Here is a 21158-nt window from a genome sequence, read left to right on the forward strand (position 1 = left end):
ATCTCTCTCCGGGTAACACTGGAGGAAGCACAGGGTCAGCACATAACTTCATTGATTTTACATAGGGCTGAGTCTGCCTTTCATTCTGACACAACTACATACTCTTTGATATGAAACAGACCATTCAGAGCTGAAAGCACTGATCTCATCACTCCAGCTGAGTCTTAGGTTGTCCAACAGAGTAACGTAACATAACATGAGATCTTCTATATCTTGATTATTTTATCCTGTTCAGAGTTCCTCTGCTGCAATTCGGATCACTTTCCACAAAGAACTGGACATGAGGTTTCTGTGGAATAATGATGGGTAAGCATGGAAACAAAGGGGAAGTCTTCCAAATTGAAGTATGTTCCTGTAATGTCAGATGAGCCAAAGTGCTTTGCCATACCAAGGTCCACTGCAGCAATCACAGACAGTAAAACTACACTGGGGAAGAAACTGGGACAAAAACTTCGCATCATCCTTCTAAGATTATATCCACAGCTGCAGCAACTCAACCTCCTCACTCATAAATGCAGATTAAAGAAATTAGCTGGCCTCAAAATTACTGTGGTTCATCACCAGAGAAGGTGCTTAAACTTCTTCAGCTCCACTTTAGCAGAGGCCCACACCATTGCAAAGAAGTAATTACTCTGGTCTTAATGTACAGTCTGCGTGGCTCCCATGGGAAAGAAGCAGACAGATACATCAAAAATAGAAAGATGAACTGTACAGTGGAATGAGGTGAAGACAGAGGGAAGAAAATGATTCTGCAATTCCCAGAAATGGAGCTGATATAATTTTTGTCTCAGACAGGAGCTTCAGGTCAATCGCCCTTCCAAACAGACTGGTTTGATGCACAACCACAATATGAAGCTGGAGGACAGGTGGCAGTGTAAAGTCCTAGGAACCATAGATACAAGAAAATATTTGCATGCCTAATGAATCTCTCTTAAAAGTAGTTTCACATTCATTCAGCTACACTCAGAATCTGAACTGAGCATAGCTGGCTGGAAACCATGATGTACCCCATATAATATAATAGCAGGCTTTGATCAACATTAATTTCATGTGAAAGAGTTGACCAATTATGAACTTTCACTCTCCAAATACTTGCACAGTTACTGATTAGGGGCCATCTATGAATATTTCTTGCTCACGATATGCCTTAGGGGAGGGAGCAAGGAAACGGGACGTACTACTGTATTACTCATCCCAATTTTTTACTGTCTTCTGTGTTCTGTAGATATCTTTCCTTCAGATTATTTCTGGAGAAGCAAAGGGCACCCAGACAAGTGAGCTTCTGAAGCTAATTCTGAATCTTTTCTTTCAGAACAAGGGATGTATGAAGTTATTTTCCATACATTATAGTATTATATATAGAGGATTTTAGTGGAAGATTCAAAATCCCAGATGGCAAAGCAGAGAGCTGGTTCTCTTCAGTGTTCAGACATTTCAGTTTTCAGTAGTTTTAGGGACCACTAGGCATTTACAGGCTCTTCACACTACATCCACAGTCAACTTGACCACAGTTATATAATGTCCTAAGTCCTGTTTGATGAATTAATAAACCAAGCTGGTATGTATATAAAAAATGCTATGTGTTTCTCACAGTACACTTTACATTCTAGACACAACTGTACATACAAGGCTTTTCTAATGATAATTTAAATACCTGGGTTATCTAGAGGGACAGGGGTGTGTGTACCTGAATGCATTAGACCTGTGCAGAGACAACATCAACACTAAGGTCAACAAAGAGCAACCCTATCTCGTGTATGGATAAATCCTTTTCTACAGTTTCTATTTGGTGGGTTCCCATTTTAATTCTTATCTCACCAGCACTTCACACTGTTTGAAAATAACCACCCATGGTTTAGAAATACAGTTTCTCTTTCCTTTTGATACAAATCAGGAGTATGTGGACATGTATGGCTCAAATGAGGGAATGATCATGTTTTGCATGGGGATATTCAACTTACAGCTATCAACAAGATGCTTGCAAAAAGTGGCTGGCTCTACACTACCCACAGCTATTTCTGGTATGCAATTATCATCTACTGTTTTTGTTTAAATGAGACCTTCACATAGGACAGGATTAAGAAGAGGGAGGGAGGGAGAATGAATCTTCCCAATGTATTCAGTGACACAATTAATATCCAAGTGTGGTCCACAACATTTTGATGTACGAATCTATTTTCATTTTATGTTGTTTATATACATGAGGTTCTTGATGTCATTAGGAATGAAGCTAATGTCATTATAGGCAGCATCCAGACACTAGAGATTTTCTAATAAAAACAACCTAAAAGAAAGAAAACAGAATGATGAATTAGAAACACAACAGAGAATTGTAGAGTCAGAATAATTTAGGCTGAAGGGGACCTCTGGAGATCATCTAGTCCAGCTCTGCAGCTCGGGTCACAAAAGGAGTAGTGAAGATTTTCGAAAAAGGGGTTTGACTGCTAGAAGGACCTTAATTTAAGTCACTTTTCTAATTTTTATGGTCTTATATAGTTGGGTACACACAGATGATGAGTCAGAAAGGTGGAGGGGGAGGATCGCATTTTTTTAAAAGTTTGAAAAATACTGGTTTATCTCCTTAGGTCAAGAGCCCAGTGCTCCTGAGGGAGACAACTGAAGGTCTAAACCGGTGCTACTCTGAGACAGGGTTTGGAGAAGATGACCTCCAAAACTCCCTTCCAGCCTGCATCTACAACTCTAAGTCATCCAAGGATAGCCTTACCCAGGCAGACACAGTCCTGGGCCTGATCAGGGGAAACCATCGTAAGAAATTTCTTCCCTATATCTAATCTAAATCTGCCCTCTTTTAGTTTGAAACCATTACCCCTTGTGCTATTGCAACAGACCCTGCTAAAAAGTTTGTTCCCATCTTTCCTGTAAGACCCTTGATGTGCTGGAAGGCTATAAACTATAAGGTCTCCCTGGAGCCTTCTCTTCTCCAGAATGAACAATCCCAACTCTCTCAGCTGTTCCTTATAGGAGAGATGTTCCATTTCTCTGATCATCTTCGTAGCCTCCTCTGGACCTGCTCCAGGCCTATGTCCTTCTTATTTTGGGTGTGACCAAAGCTGGACTCAGTACTCCACTTGGGGTCTTAGGAGAGTGGACTTTGAGGGGCAGAATCACCTCCCTCAACCTGCTTTCCATGATGCCTTTGATGCAGTCCAGGATACAGCTGGCTTTCTGGGCTGCCAGCATATATTGCTGGGTCATGTTCAGTCTCTAATTCACCAGTACCCACTCTGCTCACCCACCAGTGTTCTCTCTGCTTTCATGAATAAGTATTATTCTGCAAGGTAGGAATTTTTTTTGGATTAGAGAGTCTAAAATAAAGTGAGGACACTTTTTGAAGCCTATAGTGTGTACAATAACATACAAGAGGGTAGAGGATGACAAGCCCTAAATCATTCGATTAATATGGAAAAAGGGGACAAATCATGTGCAGTCTTGTTTGTTCTACTTTGTAGGCTGGGCATCTGCATGAACCACCCACAGCACTACAGTAGAGGTTTTTTTTAGAGGAAGCTGTTTGCTCCCACCAAGAAAAACTGGAGATGAATGAATACTTTTGCAATGTAGATGATGAGGGAACCAACATGAAATAGAGCACAGACACTGACACATGAGCTCTACACCTGCAGTCATTGAGAGAGCAAGGTCATGTCTCTCTTGTCAGTGCCTTGGTTCAGGCTTTCCTAATTGTGTGATGAAATAAGTGGCCCAGTTCTGTGGTTGTCTCTAAACTCTGTTATTTTTGGCTTGCATTTTCTTTTTATCCCACTCTCCCATGTTGTTCCAACTGTGTTAGACTTTCCTTTGTAACCTTCTGAAGGCATATTGAATATAGAAGCCTAGTCAAATTCGGGACTATAGTCATCCCCTAGAGAGGATCCAAACCATCCAAACATGCAGTCCAAAACATCTCCAGAGCCCAGGCAGACAAATTATTTTTCAGTTTGTTGCTCTTTTATTAAATTCTTTCTTTCATTTCTAACCTAGGAAATTTTATACAAACTCTGATAGGAGAGCACTGCTTATGTATATTAAAATTATTATTATTATTATTATTATTACATACACTGTCTCAAACTACATAGATGCTGAGATAATATTTAACTATTGTCACATATCATTTCAAATGCATGTTAGTGTATATAATCTGGCATCTAGTTCTGTGTAAACCAGACAATCCTTTTCATGACAGATATACAATAAAGTATACCAATATAACATACATTACTTATTAATACCTCTAGTAATATCAAATCTAAATCTAAGTGTTCCAATAAAATTTAAGTTATAATAAGTAGGTAGATGAATGCAAATAATCAAGATTAATATAATGAAAGAGAATTTATATACTTCATTGGAGTTTAGAATTTTCTTAGATTCCTGGCATCCGTTTTGCAGGAAAAGCAATGCTTCAGTGCTGAAGTACCAGGTAGTAACAGACGACTATAGTCAGACAGCACTGTCTATATTTCATGAAAATTAAAAATCCGAATGAAAATCTTTCTTTGTGTATACTAAAATCTACAACATGTGATTCGAAAGATGAAAACCATTGCCTGCAAAAATGAAAATCCAATGCAGACATGCAGGTGATGGTAGCTGTGAAACAGTCAAGAGATGTAGTATGAACAAGACAGTTTGGGGAAAAACTGATCTCTAGGTCCCAAGTGGAAATGTTGTGTCACTTCTTGTAGCAGAAAATTGCTTTTAGCCTTCAGGTATATCCTTTAAATATGCATTACTCATGTTGTGTTTAAGAGTCAATAGCAGCTTTCATTCAAAGGGTCTTTTGGAACTGTAACCTTGAAAAATGATCTTGTAGTTCTTAGGCTGTCACTGCATGAAATAGAAGTGCTTAGAATTATTTAAAACTAAATATTAATTACTTAAAACTTAATATTATTGTAACTGTAGGATAACTGATTTACATGCTTTTTTCTGTAGTACCCTTGCCTTAAGTTCTCCATTGTTTATTTCTCCTTTCTTTTGTCTCACCTTTTTTGCTGTTTCCTTTGTACCTTTACTGTGTCTCATCTTCTTCCTGATGCATTCTGGATAATTTTCATGGCACTTGCTCAGCACTACACCTATTGTGAAAGTGGAATTCAACCCAAGTTATGTCAGCACCACACAAAGCTGGTTTGGCATTTTGCTGCCTGGCTAGACAGGAATACTTGCATTTATGCCTGGTGAAGACCAATATGCAGGGTTGTTATTCTTATAACTAGACCTGGGAACTATCTATCATCATTCTGCTCCATTTTCACTGTCAGGAAACTGGCTTCAGAGAGAATCAAACCTCTCCTTAGGTCAGGCAAACCTGTAGCTTTGGTCTGGAACAGTGTTTGTCCATGGTTACTATCCTGATTAAGGAGATAAGCATATCTGTGTTGGAAACGTACAAGGCAAGAACAAACGTGGACATTTTGTGTATTGCCAGGCTGCAACTGAGTCTGAAGAAATAGTTCTTTGAGCTGGATTTGTGTTTGACTGTGGCAAATCTGACAAACAGACTGGTGTGTATCTTTAGGCTGGATTTTCAAGGGACTGTGGGATATGTGCTCATTGCTGCAGGAAGCATCTGTCTGCTTGACTTGCCCTTGAACACTGCCAGACTCTTCTACTATTTTCATAATTTGTGCCCTTTATTGCCCTAGTTAGATACTGTCCAAAAATCCCTCCTGCTGAAAACAAGAGGAAAAAAGACATTTATAATGAGGCATGCTCTGGCATCATTTTTGAGGAAAAGATTGTGTTACAAATTCTCCATGCCCTATATGGATTTTTCTTGTTCAGAGAAAATGCACCAACAATTAAGACTAAGCATCTCAGTGCTGCCAATTGCAAAATACGTTCTTTTTTTTTTTTTTTCAACACAAATGCAGTTCACTACACACTGTTTTGAATTATGTGAAGTATGCAGTAGAAGAACTGGATAGTAGAAGAGCAGGACAGAAAGGGCAAGTTTTCAGAGGCACCTTGTGAGTTTAATGAAGAATGAATGAGCAGTGTTTGTTCTACTATGTGTGAAATACAGCCATTTGTATCACTGACAAGTCCCTCTTTAGGGATCTTCAATCCATTTGCAAGGAGCCATGTGCCAATGCAATGTGATCTTTCACCTGAGAAGTAGGTGAGGCTCTTTCAGTGATTGTTGCCCTGTGTGCTCTATAGTGTTCCCTGTATCACTTAAACCTCATGCTAATCCTACTGAATGGGAAAGGCAACTTGGGCAGATTCCGTATGAAAAAAGCACCATGGAAGGGGCGTGTTTAAAGTACAATGACGAAAGTGAAGTCAGTTGTGGTCGGACTGTGAAAGGAACAAAGAAATCAGCTTATAAAAATTGTCTCAACAGTGACTGTAGGATCAGGCACTTCGCAGAATTTCAGTCACAGGCAGCTTCACAGAATTTCTGATGCCTTCTATAGGTGTTGCTTTTGTGACTGTGGTCATGGGGTGGGTAATGGGTCAAACTGTCAGACGTGCCTTAAATCTATAAAGAATTGATGAAGCTGATTGTGACAAACATGACCTGGGCCCCTAGCTTACCTTGAACCTGGGTCATGCAAGGGCTAACAATGGGACAATATCTGGAGTAAAGCAGAGGCCTCCCAGACTGATGTTGTTGCAGTGAGACACAAAGAGCACTCACACCACTGTACCGTCCATTGGCCTCACTCTTCCTTCACTGCGTGTAACAAGCCTTGTTTCAGATCTGGTCTGTTAAGGAGACAAGGATGCATGCACAGATTCTCTGGTGAAGCTCAGACAGCCTTTACTGTCATGTCAGCATGTGGAGGATGATCAAAGTGTTTATTCTACCTCTTGTGTTGACTGTAAATTCTGAGCAAAATTAACCAAGACCCTCATTAAGCCAAATTTGCGTATAAACTTACATCCCTCTAAGAATGCAAATGAAAAATTAACATGCCTTACATGTATGACCACAGTCACCAAAATCCCACTTATAGAAAGTGTTTGTTCTACCTTATCAAGAAAGGCCAAAATTATATTATGAGACAAGGGGAGTTATGTGACTAAAAAAAAAAAAAAAAAGGAGAAAAGAGAAGGAGAAGAACCTTTGCCTGCTCTGGATGGGTCAATGGACAGTGCTTCTCCTCCCTGAAGGGATGCTGAGGTGAGCTTTGCACCTTCAACTGTGTTGGAGCAGATATATTATACATGTATTTAGTATATATAGGTCGCTAATAGACCTCTGTTACTATGCCTTCAGTAGCGACAAATATTAACACTCAGTGAATTTACCACCAACAATTCTGAACCTGCTTTCCTGTTGCTTCAATAAACTGAACTGTTTTTGAATCTGGATCATACAAGTTCTTATTGAATTTGACCAGGCTGGTAGTGCCAAATTTGCCGTAATCAGAAATTAAGCCCAGCCACACCGAGCCCCTCTGATCTTTGAGGACCAGCTGGAGTTCAAGGGGCTTTATTTTCTGCTAGATTTTTTATATCCTTAATGCAACAGTTGGCACTGAGCCCTAGTGTCCTACACCACTGTGGTGAGTTGACCCTGGCTGTATGCCAGGTGCCCACCAAAACTGCTCTGCCATTCCCCTGGGCTAGACAGGGAGGCAAAATATAATGACAGTCTTGTGGGTTGAGACAAGGACAGGGAGAGATCATTCACCAGTTAGCATCATGGGGAAAACAGATTCGACCTGGGGAAATTACACGAATTTATTACCAATTGAATCAGAGTAGAGTAATGAGAAATAAAACAAAATCTTAAAACATCTTCCCCTCACACCTGCCTTTCTGGGCTTAACTTGACTCCTGATTTCTCTATGTCGTCCCCCTCAGTGGCGCAGGAGAATGGGGAATGGGGATTGTGGTCAGTTGTCACATCGTCTCTGATGCTCCTTCCTCCTTGGGTCTCTTTGCACTCTTCCCCTGCTCCAGCATGGGTCTCTCCCATGGGAGTTCTCCACACACACCTCTGACATAAGAACTTCTCATAGGCTGCAGGAGCACAGCTGTCTCACCATGGTCTTCACCACAGGCTGTAGGGGAATCTGTGTTCCAGCACCTGGATCACCTCCTCCTCCTCCTTCTTCACTGACCTTGGTGTCTGCAGGGCTGTTTCTCTCAGGTATTCTCAGTCATTTCATCTCTGGATAAGATTGCTTCTGTGCAATAACATTTTTTCCCTTCTTAAATCTCCTATCCCACAGGTGCTACCACTGTTGCTGATGGGCTCAGCACTGGCCATTGGCAGGTCCATCCTGGAGCCAGCTGGCATTGCCTCTGTTGGACATAGGGGAGGCTTCTGGCAGCTTCTCACAGAAGACACCCTTCCTACCAAAACTGTGCCATGGAAACTAAATGTATCAAAGGTTCAGTTCATACACCTCACATTAAAATTGGATTTTGGATACTTCTATCAGGGCTACCTCCAAAGGCCTCATTCTGGAGGACCATTGATTCCTTAGCTGGTCCCCAGAACAGTACTGCAGCCAGCAGTCAGTTAGTTCTGAAAATTTTTATCAACAAAGAAATACTTAGTGAATTATCCTTCATTCAGCCTGTTTAATTCCACAAGGTTTGTGCTCTGTACCTTGTGCTAGGGAGATTCGTTTCCAGGGTCCTTCTGAGGGAGAAGTCACTCTTTATAGCTCTCTGCTACAACTCAGTTCTCAAAGAAAGCTGGAGCTATTGGCTTACCTCCTTGATTTTCTTGACCCACCACAGTGACTGACAGCTTTCAACCTTCAGCTGGGCACAGTCCACCCCCATGACATTTCTGCTGCCTTTTCAATCAACTTCATTTTGTAACATACTCACTTTCTACACTCCCCTGTGAGGAAAAGACACTTTGACCACATGACATTATTTTTTTTTTCTAGGCCAGGGCTTCTGCTCTTAGGTTTCAGTCTCACACTGCACGAAGCACAAAACAATTCCATCCACCAAAATGATGGAATTACCGTTGATGAAGTGTTGCTTACTGATCAATGGGCATGCTGCTGTATAAATATCTTCCAGGTCTGATAGTTACATTTGGAGAAAATGATCCTTAAACAAACTTTAAAGTGAGCTCTTAGATTTTTGTCATGTTTACTGTACAAATACGCAATCTATAAATAGTATTCATCACTAATAAGTACTACTGCAACAAGAGCCATCACAACAGAACTTTATTTCAGGATACAAGGTTTATCTATAATTTTTAAAACTGTTTAAATCATTGAAACACAGCTCTGGTAGTGAGCCAGAAATATTTACATCTGTTTGGGCAGCACCAGACTGGAACTGTATTGTACAGAAGCAGATTTTACCAGCCTTTTAAACTAATATTCAGACGGGCTTAATAGTATCAAAGGAACAATAATTGTATTATCTGACTTTTCAACCTTACTTCTCTAACTGAATTTTCTTTACTATTTTTCATACTGTTATAAAGGTATTACTTTTAATATATTATTGTTATTCTTTCTAATTTAATATTACATAGTGATGATAAGAAATATAGTATGACAGTATTCTAACAAAATGAAAATTCAAATTACCATTTCTCTCAAACATAATAAAAATTATTTTAATTTATTTTCTTTCTCTTTGCCTGTTTTATTGACTATTTGAATATTGAGGAGTTTTAGCTATTTAAATACTTCTATAGAATTACAGAAGTTAAATGGATTAAAAAACAAAACTTGATTTGGTCTCTTTATCTCAGTTCAAAGGGGTAGCATTTTTTTTCATGCTACAACTTTGTTCTACTGTGCTGATCTGAGAAAAAACATTGTAAGTTTTCTGTATGCTATTCTTCTGCAGCAGACTCTGGGGCTTGATGATGTTGACAGAAGTCAGTGAACCTGTACATATGCCAGAGTCCTTTCCTACAGATCTGTTTTAAGGAGTGGTGCCTAGTTTCCATCTTGCTTTTGTATTACTTAGGTTAAAAATGTTTTGATTACAGATCATGTTATTGTTTTGCACATTTATTTTTAAAGGTTAGTCCTTAAATATTTAATCAATAGCTACTTTATATAAACTGGAAAGATCTTTTCATTCACATATATAGGCACACAGATGTCCTGGTTATTTCTGAAGCATACTGCATGGCAAGTCCTTTGTTTTAATTAGAAACCCCTGATGAGTGTAAAATAATATAAGCCAAAATTTGTCTTTTCACAGGGATGTATATTCTGAGAAGAGCAGGACCATCCGCCAAAACATAATTTTTTTCATTTTTTCTGAATCCAGGTTGTATCTCACTTCCCCTGTGGTCTGACTCCACGTGATCTAATTTAATTTTTCTTGATGCCAGCAGTTTTCCATGTTATCTCTCATATTTTTTGATGAGCTAGGGGGAATGCCTCTGTTATCCAGTGGGTAGTATTCAAATCTGATAGGTGGAATACTCAGCTTCCAGGACCTGCCCGAAAGACTCTTTCCCTATTTAAAAGAAGAGCATCCCCAAAAGATGCAGGTCATGTGGGTCATACTGCAGTCTCATTCACACTGCTTTGCACTAGTAACCTAACTGCCAATCTATGTTCTTCTATGTTAATTTTAGAGAACACATGGAATTTTTACCCATGCACTTCAGGAACTGTCTTTGTGCAGTTTACCTTTCTCAACATTCTCCCTTGGCATAAACAGTTTAGACAGCAGCTTAGGAGGAAGGTCTGTGAAATGGTTTTGGCTGCTCAACCATTTCCTGCTTACCCTTTGTTCCTGATGGATGACTGAAGATATTTCAAAAATCAGAAAAAATCTTACAGTGCAAAACAAAAGAAATAATCATCTCTAGTTTAAGGTGCTGAGCTATAAATGTCTGCTTAAATAAATCAGATTATTAAAGTCACAAAACATAAGAAGTGGCCAAAAAGGGCATTGGTTCTCTTACTGACTCATTCAACAGTTTTCCTATTTTATCATTGCTGTTTCAGGAAAAAAATCAGTGACACACACACAAACACAAAAAAGACCTATTCTATTGACTTCAAATGCTTTCATTAAAGAATGTTTTTCAGCACTTGGGATGGTCCTGTGCAGCACCATGAGTTGGATTTTGATGATCCTTGTGGGTCCCTCCCAACTCAGGATATTCTATGATTCTAGGATTTTATAATTCTATGACCTCTGTCACAAAAGGTGAGGCAATTAGGGTATTTAATCTCTGAGCCAAAGAAGGAACAGTAAAATACAGAAATGCCTCATGTCAACCACGAAAGCTCTGAAAGCTTCTGAGAAACAGTTTTTTGCTGGATAAACAGATTTAATAAGAGCAACTGTTAACCCTTGTAAAAAGCCGAGTCTGCAAGTAGCAAATTTAAGCTTCTTTCTGGTTTTCTATTAGTTTATGAATGCATACAATGGCACTGATTTTAATCAAAGACTCCCTGATTTGGTTTCAGAAATCCTCTGAATAGTAGCCAATTTTAACAAAACTCTGATTCACAGTAGTTTTCAAGATTGTCTACATCCTAAATTGCAGAGATTGTTGGTCATATATTTTTTTCCTTGTAGGGCTAAATATATATATAAGACATCACACAGTATAAAGACTCAGTCCTAAAGAACTGGACATCAGAAAGACAACAGAAAAGGGAAAGCACTGATGAAAGTGACTGAAGAGAAACTGAAAGTGCCATCAGGAAGCTAATGGCTCACAGAAAGATTTACAAAGTTAAGAAAACTGTCACACACAACTAGAAGTAAGGACATCTTCAGGAAAAATTTTTTTCAGTAATTTAATTTGAAAGTAGATAAAGTTGGGACTTTGGTGCAATTTTTCATGTCGAAAAGATTAATTTAAATGGGTAGCATTATATAAAACTGTGATGAAAAAAACTAAGACAGTCCTGAAGCCTATAAGCAGAAATGAATTCAGATTTGAAACTTACCTAGTGGACTTGAACGGCAATTAAACAAGTGGTTGGAGAACTGGAGAAACAGGAGAAGATTGAAAAGGAAGCCTGGAGTTCAACTATAACCATGCTGAGCTTGAATAAATGGGCAAATATTGCAACAAGATACCACGACACAATGTTAACCAGAGGCTGGGGACAGTAACCTGGCAATAAACTGGAGGTATAGGAGGAAGAATATATAATATATATTATATATATAATATGTATATTATATATAATATATATAAAATATATACAAAATATATTATATATTTTGTATATAATATATATATCATATTAAAAAAAAACCAACCAAACATGAAACAACACAATAACAGCAACAATAACTCTCCTCCCTCCTCCAATGCACGGCTTCTTAAAAAGCCGAAGAAGCTGAGTTTGAAGAACAGGAACAAAATGCTCTATAAACCATGTTTGTACTTCCCTGATGATACACTGCATCTTAGCATTCCAGTCTTTTACTCTTCAAGATAAAGGTTCTGGCACCTGCCTCATGGATCATTGCATGCTTGGAAGATACCCCAGGATGTGTCTAGTCCAACCTCCTGGTCACAGTAGGCTTGACTATGAGGTCTGAGCAGATCGCTCAGAGCTGTACCCGAAGGTGGAGACACCACACCCCTTCTGGGCAACCTCTGGGCCTCCTACCAACATCGATAAAAAACAAGACATAGAGTACACACCTGATTAGGGCACATATTTAAAGGTAAGTCTTCTTGTTTTCTCTCATTTATAGGTAACCTCTATTGAAACTGGCTGACAGATCAAAGATGTAGAGAAATGTTCACAGACTTGGTTAAGAAGAAATTATCAGTGCCTTGAGGAGCAGTGCCTGCAAAATTCCTGGCAGAAGAACAGATTGGAAAAAAACGAAGGCCTAGGGTGGAAGTGGAGTGAAAGAATTCCTCATAGTGAGTATACACAGCATGTTCGATTGACTCACAGATAGGGAAGGTGGTGAAAGCATAAGAGGAGACCTGAAGTTATGGAGATGAGCAAGACTGATAAAAAGAAAAGCGGGAGTCTCAGTGGGGGGAGTGGAGCAAATGCCACACAGACAAGAAACACTAGTGCTTCTGGAAGTGAAGAAAAGTAGAGTTGTACAAGCTACAGGAGACAGAAAGGAGGATAAAAGCAAGTCAAAGGGAGAGGGAATAAAATTTTCTCATGAGATAAAATTGACCATTATATTTGGTGAGTTTCTAGAAAAAAATAAAAATGAAAGCAGAACACAGAAGTATAAAGGCTGTGGCCACAAAAATATGGCTGTAGTCACTACCGTAGGTGTAATCTAGTTCAAGGCTCCAGACAGTTGAGCCAGCAAGACTTATCAGTGCTGCAGAAGGGAAGAAGGAAACTAGTAGTGAGGAAATTCAACCTGGTGAAGGATACAGGAGCAAAGGAAGGATGTGTCTGTGATGAACCCTGCCAATTCTCCTTGCTGTGCAAGAAGACCAAAGTCACGGTCTGAAGGTGGGGGAGTGGGAACCGATTCACAACAAACATATCATGAAGAGGGACAGTGGTAAAGAGAGACTTCAGATGTGAATCCAAAGGAACCTGGATAAAGTTGTATTCTACTCTAACCATGGCCAAATATCAGGAACTTTCTGCTGCACAGTATCAAAACCACGTTAACACTGCTGGGGAAGAAGCATCTGTTCTGTGTTTCGGCTTGGAGCAGAACTCGTTACAGAGGTACCCTTAAAATATGTATTTCATTGAGCAATACAGTGACTGTCCAGCGTACCACAAGACTCCCGGTGGAGGGGCGTGTCCTGGGGCGTGCCCACACGGGGGACGGACGGGGCACAGGCGGCGGCGCCGGTGGGAGCGGGCGGAGGGGCTGCGGCAGCGGGAGCGCGCCCACCTCCCGCTGCCGGCATCGCCTGTTGCTGCGCCGCTCCTCGCTGGTAACTATTCTCTGTAATTGTCATTGATAGGTGGAGGAAATGATGATGGTGGATTTATCATCATCATCATCATCATTATTACTGTTATTGTTGTTATTGTTATTGTTGTTATTATTATTTTCCACTCTGTGCTTACGGAAAAAAAAGATTAAAGTCACAATTAAATGGATCCCCCGCCGCCCGCCAGGGAGGGCCCGGGGAGAGCGGACACCAGGCAAGCGGTGACTGTCTCCGCTGCGGGACAAGGGGGAGCGATGCGGGAATCCCGGCAGCGAGCCTTCTCCCTGCGGGACCGAGGGGAGCCGTGCCAGAGTGCCAGCAGTGACCTTTCGAGGTGCGGGACCGGGGGGAGCAGTGCGGGAATCCCGGCGGTGACTCTTTCCGCTGCGGGGAGCGGTGCAGGAGTGCCGGCGGCGATCCAGGCGGGGATGGCACGGGGCGCGGGGTGCGGTGCGTGACTGAGAACGCGGGTGCGGGTGCGGAGCCGTTCTCGGGAAGCGGACAGGATCGGAGGGGTGGACGCGGTGCTCCCTGCTCCTGCTTTCAAGCTCTGCCCTGCCGCAGCAGTGCCGCTGGCTATACTGGATGGGGTAGTAGTTGTAAAGCTGGTGCTTCTTTGTGCAAACTGGGTCGAGCTGCGCCAAACCTCTTCAAATTAACCTCGGAAATATAATTACTTTGAGAAATAGGCCCGACACCGCAGTCCTGATTCGAACAAGCCCCATTTGATCAAGTGTGATAGAAATCTTGTCTGGATACAAAGTCTTTTGAGCATGACTTAGAAATATAGGATAGGAGAGGGATTGGAGAGGGCGGGATACTGAAGTGGAGGCAGTTTTAGCATCTCTGGTAGCCAAAAATGTTCTCTTCAGGTTGCATTTAGGGACTGATGAGTAGTCTGCATCTGTGTTACATGAACACAAACCACCCAGAATAGTTTTCTCTGTCAGAAACTGCTTAGCTGATACATTTAATCTTAGTATTTATTTTAAATTAGTTTTTGTACACAGGATCCCACTAAAGACAACTTCTTTATAACTGTAATAGTTCGCAAATTTCTGAAGGACATTTCCTTTGCCTCACTATGGAAATGAAGAAGCTGGTTTGCATGTTGCAGATGACTCTGCTGTTTGTCTCCTGCCTGCAAGGTTAACGTTTCCCTACCAGGCTGGCAGCAATCAATTTTCTCTGCTTCTCCTCTTCCTTTGCATGTACTTCACTGTGTAAAGTGAGTGGAATAGGCTGAGGCAAAAATTTGGATGTCTTTTCTCAAAAAAAGCTGCGTAAATGAAATTAAAGATATGGTCACAACATGCATAATAGATGCCGGAGGGGAATTATTTACATAACACACAAAAGCATTTACTTTTTTTTTTTATGTAATCATCATTCAAGAATCAATACTGTGTCCGAGTGATTTATTTTATCATTGACTTTTATGCTTAGCAGTGCGAGATTCAAAGCAAAATGTCACAGCAAACAAATACATGTTACGTGTTTGCCATGTGGAACTGTAGCTCTCCCCTGTTAGGCTGTGAGTTCTTTTAGGCAGGACCACTGGTGTCACCATCTTTGTAATGGTTGTGTCTGCACCATGGTGCAGCCCCTCAGTGTGTGGTGCTCAGGGCTGGCAGGACACCTTACTGCCCGTCCTAGCATGCCTTTCTGTGGGAGGTGGAATGGGGGTGTTCGTGCTTACCTTTGTGTTTGGAGTTAGGGTACAGCCAAGGTGAACGTCCAAACCTGGGAGCCCAGACACACTTCCGAGTCCCTTGGCGTATGCAGTGAAGATGACACCCTGAGGAAGGCTAGGAGGATACCCACAGGATACCAGAATCTCCCTGCTGAAATGTTTTGTATGTGTTCCTGCCATTGGCAGCGAAATACTGGGTTGCAGAATTCCCTTGGAGATATATGTAGAATGTTATGACTGGCAGTAGGGATAATCCGACAAACCCTTGCCTAATTTTAAATTTTCCTTCACCAGAGCAGTGACTCGAGCAGGGTTATTAGTTTCACCAACATGCAGGAAGCCAAGCATTTGATAGGTGGGACATTGGGTCAGCCCAGGTACAGCAGATAATGGTCCTTGATCTTGGGCTTGGCCAGGTCTGGGCTTGGGCTTGATCAGGTTTGGGTTTGGGCTCGGGCTCAGCCAAGTCCTGCCTGGTTCCCACTGTCAGGGACAGAAGGGGAAGGCTTTCCTGCAGTGCTGACTCCTGGCTCTGCAGCTGTGTCTGAGTGTCTGTATGGACCAGAGCTAAGGGAGAATGTGGATCCCAGACTGAAAATTCTACTCATCGAATACAAGAATGTGACTCAGGCTTCCCCTCCTGAGGAAGTTTTCCATTCTGTATTTTACAAGGAGGATGAAATTTTCCTCTTATAGGTATTTCTGGCAAAACTTTTGCAAGCTGCAGTGGGATTGTTTTTTTTCTTTTTTTCAGATGAGAGGAATAAGGTGGCCTTTGTGTTTGCAAGATCAAGGCCTGTCTTTTTTTGTTTCAGCATAAAAGACAATTACAAGAGCTGTGCTTAAAACTCACTCAAAGAGCTTGTGTGAGTTTTACCTGGTGGGAAAGGAGCCATTTTCCATTTTCTCTTCCAGACCCTTCCCACTGTGATGGCAAGGGCCATGAGAGCAGCTGGATGGTGTGACAAGACACATGGGAGAGTCTGTGGCCCAGGCCCCCAGCAGTGTCTGCCGCTGATCTCCATCAGAGACCTGTTTTGGGTTACTGGTGGGGTGATGCTTCCATTAGCTGCTTCCAAAATTATCACTTCTATTCCTTTAACAATGGTTAAGATGTACTAATTGTGAATGAGAAGGTCAGTAATAGTGGCAGTCCAACAATGGAGTATGCTATACATGTTATTCCTGAGTTAGAAAATAAGATGAAACTCAGATGAGACTTCCTTTACCACACTACCACATCATACACTGCTTCCACACCGCTAATGCTTTCTCCCTCACATCCCATCATCATCTCTATGACAGACCTGCAATTCCTGAATTTTCCCATGTGCAACTCACACTTCAGGTAGCCTTTGCTAAAGAATAAGCCCTCAGAAAGCTCATGCCCTCTGATCATCCATTCAAAATCAGAGAAAGGAGCAGTGAGGAAACATGGACAGGGTTTTGTGGGAGCACATGCTGGGAGATCAAAGGGAGAAAATCAGAGCCAAATGTCTTTTGCTCTTTGCATGCACGTATGTAACCTGTACTACTACTAAATTACCAGACTTATTTATTTATGTATGTATTTATATATCTTATAGATAATCTGCAGGTTTTTCTCAGGAAAATACAATAATTAATCAGAAATTATAGTCTCTTCCTTGTTATTAGAGAATCCATGTTTCAGTTTTGAGTAATGGATGGAATAAGTACCACCTGTAACAGTGTGGCTTACCAAATAGAGTGAATTTCATGAAGAAGAAATGCTGCTAGTCCTCCTACTGACCTTCAGTATTGTCAGCATAGGGAGCACACAACTGGCAGATTCACAAATTGGTAGTAGTATTATAAGTCGGACTTGAGGGATAGATTTCTAAATTGATCATGGACTCTGCGAAGAAAACATCTACTTCTTTTCTCTCAGTATTTTGCTTTTTTCGGACTCTCCCTGAGCTGCCTGTGAGCAGAGCCCCTGACCCAGACATCTCTCAAGAGCCCTGAAGTTGGTCCCACTGCCTGCAGGCTTAAAAGTCCGAGTTGGATGTTCAGTGTAAGGGAGGGGAATGTTCCCCATGTAAATGTCTGTAGTCTGTAGGCTTCCTCATTTCCTTTCTCCTTTACCTAGTGACTTGAACCTTAGTATTTTCAGTGCACTCATTTCCTTCTCAAAGGAAGACCACTAGTCCTTTTATTTCTCATGGGAAGAAAGCAGCCCACTTAATCTGCATTTTGAATAAGCCTGATTTGTTTTTAATCTACTCTAGTCATATTTCATCTGTTTATATTGTGATCATCCTTATACTTCTTTTTCCTAGGATTTTACTCTGAATAAATACTTAACATATTCCCCTAGCTTAAAATTTGTGTAATTTTGTTAGTTTTCATTACTGGACCTTCAAATTTACTCTTCCTTTCCTGTTGTGATATTTTAGTGCTAGTAGACCTTTAATAGATTGTGAATGTATGCCCTTGACTACTACTGTTTCAGGAAGCCACTGAAGTTGTTTTGCAGGCTTTTTTCATTAAAGAAAATCTCAGAAGAAGGTCAACGCATTTCATTTTGCTCTTGCAAGCCCTTTTCCTGCAGAAAGTGGACTGGTTTAGCTGGGAACACTCATATGTATGACCTAAGTAAGCATGCTTTTACATCAGGAAAGTTTCCTTCCTCATAGCATTGAATTTTCATGTAATCCACTGAATATGAGATTTGGGTAGGTGAACTCCAGAGTTCCCATCCAACCAACATATACACAGTCTATTTAAACTGTGTAACACAAGATGGAAATCATGGTTAAAACTGTAGTGTCAAGGTGCATTTGGGACAATGGTGCAGCAGCACGTGCCATTTACATCACACTTAAGGAGGTCGGCATAGTTCCTGAACTGTGCTCCCCAAAGATAAAGCACTGTAAATGCAGCAGTAAAAAATATTTATTTCAGAGAACTGGGGACTTTACAAAATGTTTTTGTTCCTCTAGACAGAAATAACCATATTTCTTATCATAGTGGATTTTTTTTCCTCATTATAGGTCTTGTCACCATGCTGTTTTGTTGCCTAATATTGAAATGAAAGCAGTTTTGTTAACTTTTTAGAAATGCTTGTTGCCACATTGGGATTGAATTGCCTATCCCTCTCAGGGCAGAAAAATAAAACAAAAAAGTTTCATTGTCTTGTGTGTACTGGTAAAAGAGAGCCAGTGTACTGAGTAAGAGAGGAATAGAGTGGGAAAAAATCCGAAAAAAAGCCAGTTACTGTCTTTTTTTTTTTAATAGTTTTATCTGGACGTCATGTTAATTAACAAGGAAACAAACCCTAGTGTCTGCTCTGAAGCAGAAGTTGGAATCACTGAAAACATACCTAAAAATAGTATCTTTAGAAGCAACTTCATTGTTTCATGATTAATTGAAGAAACATGAGAACATTCTCTGATTTTTATACAGAAAAGTTCCTGAATGATTAACTCTAGGAAGTTGCTAATGTAATTTTTCTTTTGCTTATGGGAAGAACTCCAGAGATGAGATTTCAGTGTATCTTACAGACAAATGCTTCTTTGCACTTACAAGAAAATAAATAATTTATACCATAAATCAAAATTTCTAACTATACATCTTTTACCCTACTTTTAAATTCAAAAGCATCTGTACCAACTGTCAGCAAACTTTTCTAGCACTTTTGTCCTGTTATTTCCTATACAATTCTTGCTTGCCTAACATTCGGTAAAGAAGTGATTTTTCTCTTCTTGCCCTCCCCATATGTTTGCTGCCTTTATGTACATGTGAGCATCATGATTTCACTCCTCAGTGTTTTCACCTGTGTATCCAGGTCAGAGTTTTCAAAGTAAAACTTAGATTTCAGATTATGCAGTTTAAGAAATCCAGACATTCTAGAATCTCAGATTTCACCTGGTTCTGCTTGGAGTGAGAAAAAACAGCAAAGGAACACAAAATAAGCAGAAATAGCTTGAATTACATTTTCTGGCACAGTGAGGTCATTTGCATGTTAATGACTTGATCAGCTTGGCTTTAATGAGCAAAGTTAGTCAGAACTGCGATTAACACAGGAAGCATGAAAAAGAACACACAATGAGCAGCATCAGTGCATTTATTTTTGCCTATGAATTAAAATGAAATAGTTTAGTGTTCTTAAAAAAACCCCTTAGTTTCTCCTAACAGCTCTTTTCTTGGACCCAGCTCATCAGGAGGGACCTTTACTAACTGCTCTGTTGTAAGGCTAGGCAGAATAACTCCTAGCTTGGATAAGCTCCTCTTGCTTAAAAGGCCAAGAATCAGAGGAAAGCATCCCACTCACCAGGTACCCAAAGCCAAATTTCTTGTCAAGGTGGCTGATGGGGTTGCCCCTGTAAAGAAATCATCTCTGAGTGTGAGAATAGGCTCCCCTTTGCCTGGTGGGGGATACCTCAGGTGCCATCAATTGATGAGCCTGGGGGCATCTGCTGCCTATGAAGTGGTGCAGTAATAACATAGAGTCGTATGGATAGATGGTGCCATGGGACAATGGGGAAGAAAAAGAAACACCATACTACACCCTTCCTGATGAGGTGTGGTTTTCAGCCACTGAAGGCCTCCTGTGCTCATGAAGAGTGCGTCTCAGAATGTCATCAACCATAAAATCTTGAAAGAGAAGTTGTCTTCGAATATGCATGTCAGTGGGAAGCCTGATATTTGCAAAAGTTGTTGGGTTTTGGGTAGTATTGGAGGTGTTGTCAGTATGCACAGGGCATTTGGGCCAAATAAATAAAAAAAGTTCTCCAAGAGAAAATGTTATTTTGCACATTTTGCTTCTTGACAATTGTAAATATTTAACACAATGGGGCAGTAATCAGTTTCTTTATTCTTATATTGCAAACACAGTTCTTGTATTGTCTGTTTGCCTCAAAAAGAGATTGCTAGGTCATAAAAGAGATACCAAAGGAGAGATACTTCCCAGAAAATGAGAAAGAGATTTGTAGTCAATCAGAGAGGGAAAATGTACTTACCAGAGATCCTTTAGATCCAACTCCAATCTCCTGTAAGTAACAGGGTAACTGACACTTTTTTACATCCGGTTTCTAGTATCAGAAGGAATCGAAATATTTGTTAGTATTAATAAATTTTTTAAAAACAAATAACACCCTTGCCCTTCCTTCTTTTCATTTTGGGCATTCATTCTGTTAGAAAGGCAGTACAGTCTTAATGCTGTGATATACCAGTGAGCCCCAGTAATTTTGTGTGAATGCTACACACATAGGTGAGAAAACAATTTTTCAAGCATATTCAAAAGCAGCCCTTAGATAAGGACTGGTGTTTTACACTGGTTTTCACATAACCACTGTTGGCAGCCCCTGCTGCAAAGCTGTAAATGCTCAACTTGCAGTTCTTATTTGCATCCTAACGTCCAGTCTTCATCAACATCTACTTTCAGAATTACATGTCCGACACAGACAAGCAGAAGGTCAGAAGAGGAACAACCATCCAATGATTAGACCACTATCTGAGACTGTGGGAGAGCTCTTTCAGACAAATATGTTATATATATGTCCTTTTTCTTTTTTTTTTTTTAAACAGAGAAGTAGAATACATTAGTCAGCAGCAGCTTGGTTGTGCTAGACTTCTTTAAATAGACTCAATTATTTCTCAGAATCACAGAAT

General features: G+C 40.5%; 2 protein-coding genes across 3 annotated transcripts in view; one reads left to right on the forward strand and one right to left on the reverse strand.

Annotated features, from left to right (window-relative positions):
• Positions 1–231: 231 nt before the first annotated feature.
• LRRC63 (leucine rich repeat containing 63) lies at positions 232–10699 on the reverse strand. Its single transcript, XM_027720300.1, is given in 8 exon segments — positions 232–426; positions 648–706; positions 1207–1444; positions 2203–2284; positions 2726–2747; positions 5336–5638; positions 10614–10666; positions 10668–10699. Coding segments are annotated over 8 exon segments (984 nt in total).
• A 3069-nt stretch (positions 10700–13768) lies between these two features.
• LCP1 (lymphocyte cytosolic protein 1) overlaps positions 13769–21158 on the forward strand; it is a 50634-nt gene continuing 43244 nt past the window's right edge. The window contains exon 1 of one of the 2 annotated variants that reach the window (XM_039382933.1): positions 13769–13831. The gene's annotated coding sequence lies outside the window, so the exon portion shown is untranslated. Of the gene's footprint in view, positions 13832–14064; positions 14166–21158 lie in introns of those variants that run through there. The other variant, XM_039382932.1, reaches the window with a different exon arrangement.

This window comes from Pipra filicauda, unplaced genomic scaffold (genome assembly GCF_003945595.2).
Source record: "Pipra filicauda isolate LSUMZ 115617 unplaced genomic scaffold, ASM394559v2 scaffold28_size6257848_pilon, whole genome shotgun sequence".
Classification (NCBI taxonomy): Eukaryota; Metazoa; Chordata; class Aves; order Passeriformes; family Pipridae; genus Pipra; species Pipra filicauda.